General features: G+C 62.4%; 2 protein-coding genes across 2 annotated transcripts in view; both read left to right on the forward strand.

Moving 5' to 3' along the window:
* LOC132026998 (serine protease 33-like) lies at positions 1-4,599 on the forward strand. The gene is made up of 5 exons (XM_059415600.1): positions 1-180; positions 789-951; positions 1,495-1,772; positions 3,156-3,322; positions 4,044-4,599. The coding sequence occupies exons 1-5, from the start codon at positions 63-65 to the stop codon at positions 4,311-4,313; spliced, it is 996 nt and encodes a 331-aa protein (XP_059271583.1). The 5' UTR covers positions 1-62; the 3' UTR covers positions 4,314-4,599.
* Positions 4,600-7,496: 2,897 nt separating this feature from the next.
* LOC132026999 (testisin-like) overlaps positions 7,497-7,922 on the forward strand; it is a 4,386-nt gene continuing 3,960 nt past the window's right edge. Inside the window, exons 1-2 of the mRNA XM_059415602.1 lie at positions 7,497-7,686; positions 7,792-7,821. Coding sequence (XP_059271585.1) covers positions 7,620-7,686; positions 7,792-7,821 — 97 coding nt within the window. The 5' untranslated portion in view covers positions 7,497-7,619. The remainder of the gene's footprint in view (positions 7,687-7,791; positions 7,822-7,922) is intronic.

Genomic DNA, 7,922 nt, shown 5'->3' on the forward strand with positions numbered 1-7,922 from the left:
TCGTCTTCGGCTCCTTAGTGCGTAGTGGACTCTGCTCCCGGAAGTGGGGGCTGGAGCGCAGCATGGAGCTGGTCCTCACTGCCACCCTGCTCGCCCTCCTCCCCGCGGCCCTCCAGCAGAGCACTCCCCTCCCAGCCAGCCTCTCTGTGACCCGTGCCTGGGCGAGAAGCCTGGACTCAGGTAGGACAGATCCTGGGGTGGGGGAGACGGCCACTGCAGGACAGGGAGCCTGGGCGCTGGGCTGACAGGGGCATCAGAAAGGATGGGTCCTTCTGGAGAAACGGATAAAATGTAGGAATCGGGCAAGTGTCCTGCATTCAGGGGGCAGATCAAGAGGAGTGTGTCATTCCTTCCCTGCCCCCCCTACCCTGTGCTGGGGCATGTTCTCTAAAGAACCCTGATGTTGGGAGGGGGCCTCCCTCAGACCCTGCCAGACCTCAGCCCCTTCACTGTCCCGGCCGGCCAGGCACACAGGACGTGGCAGGCACCGGGCCACAGACAGGAGCCAGCGGCTCCCAACTCCCCTCTTCCCTCTGAGCCTGAAAAAACCACCCAGCCCCCCAGCTCCCACTTCCCCCGACTCAGCAGGCTGTGCGCCCCGCCCTCCCAGGGCCACCAAGTCCTTCCCTCCAGCAGAGGGTCCTGCATCACAAGGAAGTCCACCTTGGGGAGGCTGGGGAGGGACCAGGTGCCGACCTGTGAGTGGCAGGGATTGGCGAGGGCCGGTCTGCGGGGCCAGGGGATCCCAGGCGGGACCACGCCCAGCTGGCCCATGGCTCCCCTTGCAGAGTGTGGACGCCCACATGTGTCAGGCCGCATCCTGTCGGGGCAGGACGCCACGCTGGGCGAGTGGCCGTGGCAGGTCAGCCTGAGGGAGGAGGGACAGCATGTGTGCGGGGGCACCCTGATCGCTGAGGCCTGGGTGCTGACTGCGGCCCACTGCTTCGACCAGTGAGTACCTCCAGGGAGCAGGGCTCTGAGCTGGGGGTCGCGCTCCCCGACACCCTCCCTCCCCATTTGAACCACAGCCTTCCACGCAGCTGGAGCTGTGTGGGGGAACATCGGTCACTTACCCGCCAGGATGGCCCCTGTCCTGGGGCCAGCCCTGGGGAGAGTGGGGGAGGGGACAGACCCAGCCCCGGCTCTCCATCACTGGTGAGATGATTCAGTTCCCAGAGACCAAAGGCTCCCACATGGGGATCTCTCGAGAAGCTGAGGCCTCCAGTCCACTGCCCAGCATCTGGACGGCATGTGGACAGGTGACCGCCTCCCAAGCCTGATTCACACTCACCAGATGGACAGGGGGCTGGGGGCTGTGCAGGAATGTCTTAAGGAGTAAACGGGGTCCTTTTTATTTCTGGCATGTGCTCCGCTTGCAAAGCTGTCTATAATGTCAGGACCCTCAAGTCAAGACGGTCCCTTCCCCCGACCCGTGAAACCCGGCACAGCTTTCCTGACACCACCCCCTACCGCCCCTGACTCTCTCACCTCCAGGAAGCAGCTGCTGTCTGCCTACTCCGTGCTGCTGGGCTCCATCTCCTCCTATCCCCAGGCCGAGGAGCCCCAGGAGCTCCGAGCGGTGGCTGAACTCATCATCCACCCAGAGTACTTGCCGGAGACCAGCAGAGCGGACATCGCCCTGATGCAGCTGGCCTCCCCTGTCACCTACAGTGACCTCATCCTTCCGGTCTGTCTTCCTAAACCCGGAGACCCCCTGGATCATGGCACCTGGTGCTGGGTCACCGGCTGGGGGAATATCGACTTGAGTATACGTAAGGACGCCCGAGCAGGGAGGAGCCCCATAAAGGGTGACCATGGATTCCGCACACGCTGTTGTGCGCACAGCAGAGGGGAGCCCTGGAAATACGGCCACGAGCGTGGACAAGCGGCCTGCCACCCCAGACCCTCCCTCAGGCTCCCCAGGCTGCCCTCCCAGCACACAGCATCCCAAGGATGAATGCTGGCCCAGACTGGGGCCCAGGCCCTACTGACCGTGCCCCATACTGGTTGGAGAATGCGATGCAGGTCCCTCCCCACCCCGCTCTGCCTCCACTGCGATCCTCACAGCACAGAAACTGGGGCCAGACTCCCTGGCCTTTGTCCTGGCTGGGTGACCTCATCGGCCTCGCTGGCCTGTGGCTGCCCCTCAGACAAGCAGAGCCTCCAGGGGACGATACATTTCAGGCGTGTCCCACAGGGCGGGGCAGGAGCAAGGTTCACGGTGTGGCAGGACCATCGTGGTCACCGTGAGCACGATCACCTCTCATCCGTGTCCTGGGCCGCCAGGAAAAACCAGCACAGGCTGGTGGGGGGGAGCGTTCAAACCACTGAAATGTAAGCTGTCACGGTTCAGGATGGCACGAGGCTGAATTCAGGATGTTGGCAGGGCCGGGCTCCCTCTAGAAGCTCCAAGGGAGGACCCCTCCTTCTCCTTCTGGCTTCTGGTGGCTCCTGGTGATGCTTTGTGTCCCTCGGCTGGTGGCTGCGTGCCCCCGCCTAACCCCATCTTCACATGGCCTCTCTCCTGTGTGCTCCTACGTGTCCCCTCCTTTTCTGTCCTGCTGGATCCCATGTGACTTCATCTTAACGAATTAATCTGTAAAGCCCCTATTTCCACCAAAGCTCCAATTCTGTGGTGCGGGGTGGGCTTGAGTTTTTGAGGGGCACGCTTTAACCTGTTTTTGGCCAGAGCCTTGGAGAGTCACAAACAGTCGGGTCATCCGGTGGAAGTGACTTGACCACACTCTGTGGCCAGGGCCAGGCCCTGACACTGGGTCTTGGCTCTTGGCCAGCACCCCAGTGTGTCCCCAGCCCCCCGCCAATCCTGCCCTGGCCTGGGCACTGGGAGGGCAGCCAAGCCCGAGGGGAGCTCCGCACCTCTGTGCACGCCCCGCCAGAGGGAGGAAAGGAACGGTTCTTCCTTGTGCTTTGAATATTCGACACAGGCTCACCTTGGCACCCAGGCTCATGGGTCAGGGACTCCCGAACACCAGTGCAGGCCCAGGGTCCTCGAGGGGCAGAGCAGCGGAATGCTGAAATGACAAGAACAGGCTTCTTGCCATCAGTCCCGCTGTGCACGGGGGAGCAGGGATGGGCCAGCGAGAGCCCGTGGACAGTCACCTCCCGTCTGAGCGCTGCTCTGCTCCCCACCCCAGCGCTGCCCCCGCCCTTCACCCTGAAGGAGCTGACCCTGCCGCTCATCGATGCCTCAACCTGTGATGGCTACTACCACGAGAACTCGGACACCCCCATCCAGGAGCCCATCATCCTCGAGGACATGCTCTGTGCCGGCTTCGAGAGTGGCCAGAAAGATGCCTGCGGGGTGAGCAAGTGCCCTCCGGGAGGGGGGGCAGGCAGCAGGATCTCCCACTCCCCAGCACCCCCGGGAGCCCCCCTAGGGTGGAGGAGGGCAACGTTGCTTTAAATACCAGAGTCAATTCCAACAGAAATCACGTTCTCTCCCCCCGTCTCCCTTTAAATGTATGGTATCGGTATTATCAGAAATGAAATACTTGAAAAGCGTTCAAGCAAACGGTGACCATATCCTTATTCCTATAGCTCTTCTTTGCGGCCCAGAACGGTCTTTTTTTCTTTCCCAAAAAGAATTTCAAGGCCTCTGAGCTGATTGCCTCCAGGACCAGGTTACTTCTGGGCTGGCTTGGTGTTGTGTTTCCTTGTCTGCTTTCACAGGCAAAATGCACATTAGCTCACACGCCCTCTTAGCATTGTTGTATCACAGATTTTTTTCATCCCGAGCAAACAGCATTCTTAGTAACATCAAAGTGTCCCCCCATCCCCTACCCTGACACGCACAGTTGTATCTGGAGAACACGGCATTCCTGTGCCACTGCTTCTCCCACCTGCCAGACATTTTGCCCAGAATTCCCAGATCTCTGTTGCCTTCCAGAAACATCCAGCCCGCTGATCCTCCGTCCACCAGACCTAGCTAGCCAGGCTGAAGGGAGGTTGGTGGGCCCGGGGAGATCCCTGGGAAAGTTCCCCCTCACAGTCCCAACACTTCTGGACTCCTCCTTTGTCCCTAGGGTGACTCTGGGGGACCCCTGGTCTGCGACGTTGGTGGAGTCTGGGTCCAGGCAGGCGTGGTAAGCTGGGGCTTTGCCTGCGGACTTCCAAAAAGGCCGGGAGTCTACATCAATGTCAGCACGTATGCCACCTGGATTGCCAGCACCATCTCCGGCTTGGACATACACCCCGAAAACTCTTCTCCACATCTTGCCGGGCTCTTCTTCCCGCTGGTGCTGCTGGTTCTGGGGCTACTGGGGGACACGTTTGCCCCCCTGAGGCTGGCCTAACCAGGCAGCCAGCCCTGTAGACTCAGCCTCTGCTGTAGAAACTCAGGCCCTTTCTCTGGGGTCTGCTGGCATCTGTCTGGAAACGCCTCCCCAAGCCCTCCCAGGAAGGCTTCCTTCCACCACCCTCCATCCAGGTCTGAGTCCCAGGGTGCACACACACTCTGGGATTCCTCTGGCCGCTTGGGGGAAACCTGTGGAACTGAGGTTTCCAGCCCCCAGCGCAGGGCGAGTGCCTTGGCAGGCCTGTCTTGTCTGAGAGGCAATAAAGAGAAGGCAGCACGCAGAAGGCCCTTCCTCCCTGCGCCTCCAGGCCTCAGAGGGTGTCCGGGAAGGGTCTCCCACTTGCGGGAGCTCTCCCACCAGGGTGCCGCTGGGTGCAGCCCCGAGAGGTGCATGTTACTCCTATTTCCAGTTTCTCAGACGTGGAAACTGAGGCTGGGGGGGCCTGGGTTTATATCTGGGCAGGAGATGGGAGGAGAGGAGGGCAACCTGAGCCTGTTCTGGTAGGCGTTTCAACCCCCGTCCTGGGACAGCCCCCACCCCGGCCTATGCCTGGCTCTCCCACACACAGGTGAGCCGAGTGGTCCCATCCTTCAGTGGCTCCCTCTGCCCCCGAGCAGCAAGCTGAGACCCCTTCACCCTCTGGAGCCCCCAATTACCCCTCCAGCCCTTTCTCCACAGCGTTCCCAGTCCCTGCTGCCGAGCCCACCGGAACCCCATGCTCCCCTCTCTGGAGACTTCTCTGCATGCACAGAGAAGTGGGTCCCCATCAGGGCTGTCTCCCGATGGCCACATAGCCAGGGAGCTGCCCCCATCCCCAGCACTGGGCCTCTCCAGGAGGGGGAGCAGCCATGCAGGTAGGATGGGGGGGGCTGCGGTGAGGGATGGCCTGAGCGCTGAGCCACAGGTGTCAGAGCAGGCCCCCAGCACGGCCCGCCCTGGGGGAGAGGGAGCCCGTGTTAGATCTCCAGGATCATCTGGGGCCCAGACCACAGCTATGGGCTGACCACCAGGGTCACGGCTGCAGTGACCACACCCCCGAGGCTCCACACATGTTTCCAACACGTGTCAGCCAGGCACCCCAGGGAGGTGTGTGAGTCCCTTGTGCATGTGAACGACAGACACGAACTCTGGCTGCTGCTGCCCTTCTACTCCAGGCGTGTCTCCTGGGGGCACCTCCAGGGTGGCAGCCCAATGTGACAGTGTGCATGAGGGAGAGAGAGGAGGACAGGCTATCGCCTCGCCTACCAAGGGGGTCTCAGTGACCCGAGCCTTGCACACCCTGCCTCTCCATCCCCAGGAGCTGATAGCCCCCAAGGAGCTCCAAGGGGACACCTGATGAAGCTCATGGTCAGGGCCATTCCTGGGCCACTGATGTCTCCCCTGTGCTCCTCCTCACCACTCCTCCCAGGCCAGGAGACCTGGAGGCCCTCAGGGAGGCAACAACAGGGACCTCGAGAGCCAGGGCCCCTCCAACCCGGGAGACGCTCTGCCAATCCACATCCTTCCTTTTCTACCTTCTCTCCTTCCAACCCTCCCCCGCAACACTTCAAGTCCACATACATCAAGCCTGTCACACAGAGGTCCTGGAGGCTGACAGCCAGATGCACACGTGACCAAACAAGATCCTTTTGGATATTGCTAACTTCCAAGAAGAACATACAGGGGGGGGGGCAGTGAGAGACAGTTGGGGAGCAGGAGGGAAGGCATGGAGCTTGTTGTGGCACCAAGATCTGAAGTCTACAGGGAGAGGTCGCCCCAGGCTGGAGCAAGCTTGGGGTGCACTAGGAAAAGATAGTTTGGGAGGGGAGGGATTCAGGGGTAGGAGGGCCCTGGGTGAGCCTGGGCCTGCGGCGGAAGCGATCTTTTGGGCTGTAGCAGAGAAGGCACGGCCTGGGCTCTCTGTGCAGCACCAGCAGGCAGGCGCGGGCGCAGCATGCCTCATAGGCCCCTGCCGTGGGGAACTCGCAGGAGACTGGCCAGTTATGGTGCTGTGGTGCCAAGGCCACAGAGGGGGACGGTCATAGGGAAAATATTGCCCCCTTGCAATGCCTGGGGTCCCAGTCCCACCTAGCAACGGCCTCCCACAGGGACCTGTTCAGTCCCTGAGTCCACCTGGCTGAGCCCGTGCCCACCATCCCTCACTCTGCAGGTGATTTGGTGGGGGGCACGCCAGGGTGCAAAGTCAAGGGGGTCTGGTGACAGGCCAGCTTCAATACCTGTAGAAGGTTCCAGGGTCACCAAGCATCCAGTGTCTCTCACCGGTGTCCCCCTCAGTGTGCCTGCATTGAGGGCACCGCGCGGAACTCTCCTGCTCGTGCAGGTAGGGGAGCCCGCCTCCAGGTAGGGGTGCTGACTCTGCCGGCTCCAGCCTCCAGCGCCTGATCCCTTGGCCACTCATTGCCCAGGCCCAGCTGAGTGTGTTGTGGGGCTTGGCCCACCTGCAAGGCTCCCACAGAGTGGACACCTCGGGACACCCCTGCCAGTCCAGACTGGCTCCCCTGCCTGGAAGGACCCCAGAAGCTGATGCTGGGAAACTCACAACTTTGCCTATACCACCACATCCCCAATAGCACTCAGGACACAGACAAGGACACCAAGAAGTTACAGCCCTCCCGGAAGCCCCACTGGTAGAGTCACTGCTCACAGGGACTCCAAGATGGATAACCTCCCGGTGTCTCTCTCATTTAGGCCATTTCACTCCCCCAAGGACCCCATGCAAGAAAGTAAGTTTGTTAAAGGTGGTTTCAACCTCCAAAATGTAAACTGAAGGAGGATGAGGAGGGCTGCGGCCTGCCTTGCCGGCTACTGACCTGAGTGGGCTCAGGGCTCGACAAGACCGGAGACTACCATTTCCCCCAAGAAAGGAAGAAAGGGATCTTCTCTTCTTGGCTCAGCCCCTTACTGCCAGGCCCCCGACAGGTGCTCAGGGAGCACGTGTCAACGTGTTCTCACGGGAGCCCTGGCCCTGGGCCAGACACCGTCCTTCCTGGAGGAGGGGGTGGCTGGAGGAACGGGGACAACTTGGGGGGGGGGGGGCCCGGGCCCCAGGGTCGCCGACAAGCACAACTGCGTGGGTGTACGCAGGGGGTGGGGGACCCAGCCCAATTTGGGGCTCTGAGCCCAGCGCCAGGAGGCCCGACGTTACCGGACCACGGGTCCCTCCCACCCGGAGAGGTCCGAGGGGGCGGGGGCCGGGAGGTGGGGGCCGGCGTGGCGGGCGCTCCCTTTCCCCCAGGGGGCGCCCGGGTCCCGCCCCCAAGCGGGCGGAAGCAGAGGGGGCGCCACGCGGCGGGAGAGGAGGCCATGGACGCGCGCCTCGGGGCGCTGCTGCTGGCGCAGCTGCTGGTGCGAGTGGAGCTCGGGGCGCAGGGTGAGCTCAGGCGGGGGTGCCGGCAGCCCAAGGGCTGGGGGCGGGGGTGGGGTGGGGCGTGTACAGACCGGGCGGAGCTCACCCGCACCCCCCCCCGCCCCCCAGAGTTGGAGGACGAGGACCAGCTGTTTGCAGGTAAGGCGCCCAGGACGCGCGCTTCCCCGCGTGGGCCACGGAGCCGGAGCGCAGACGGCGCCTCATCTTCTCCTCTCCCCCCCGCCCAGGTTTCGAGAACT

This window comes from Mustela nigripes, chromosome 11 (assembly GCF_022355385.1).
Source record: "Mustela nigripes isolate SB6536 chromosome 11, MUSNIG.SB6536, whole genome shotgun sequence".
Classification (NCBI taxonomy): Eukaryota; Metazoa; Chordata; class Mammalia; order Carnivora; family Mustelidae; genus Mustela; species Mustela nigripes.

What these genes read in the sequence shown, in the direction of transcription:
- LOC132026998 (XM_059415600.1), top strand. Translation starts at nt 63, where the DNA reads ATGGAGCTGGTCCTCACTGCCACCCTGCTCGCCCTCCTCCCCGCGGCC. An exon ending in GGCGAGAAGCCTGGACTCAG is followed by an intron (nt 181 to 788) that starts GTAGGACAGATC and finishes CTCCCCTTGCAG; the next exon opens with AGTGTGGACGCCCACATGTG. An exon ending in GAATATCGACTTGAGTATAC is followed by an intron (nt 1,773 to 3,155) that starts GTAAGGACGCCC and finishes TCCCCACCCCAG; the next exon opens with CGCTGCCCCCGCCCTTCACC.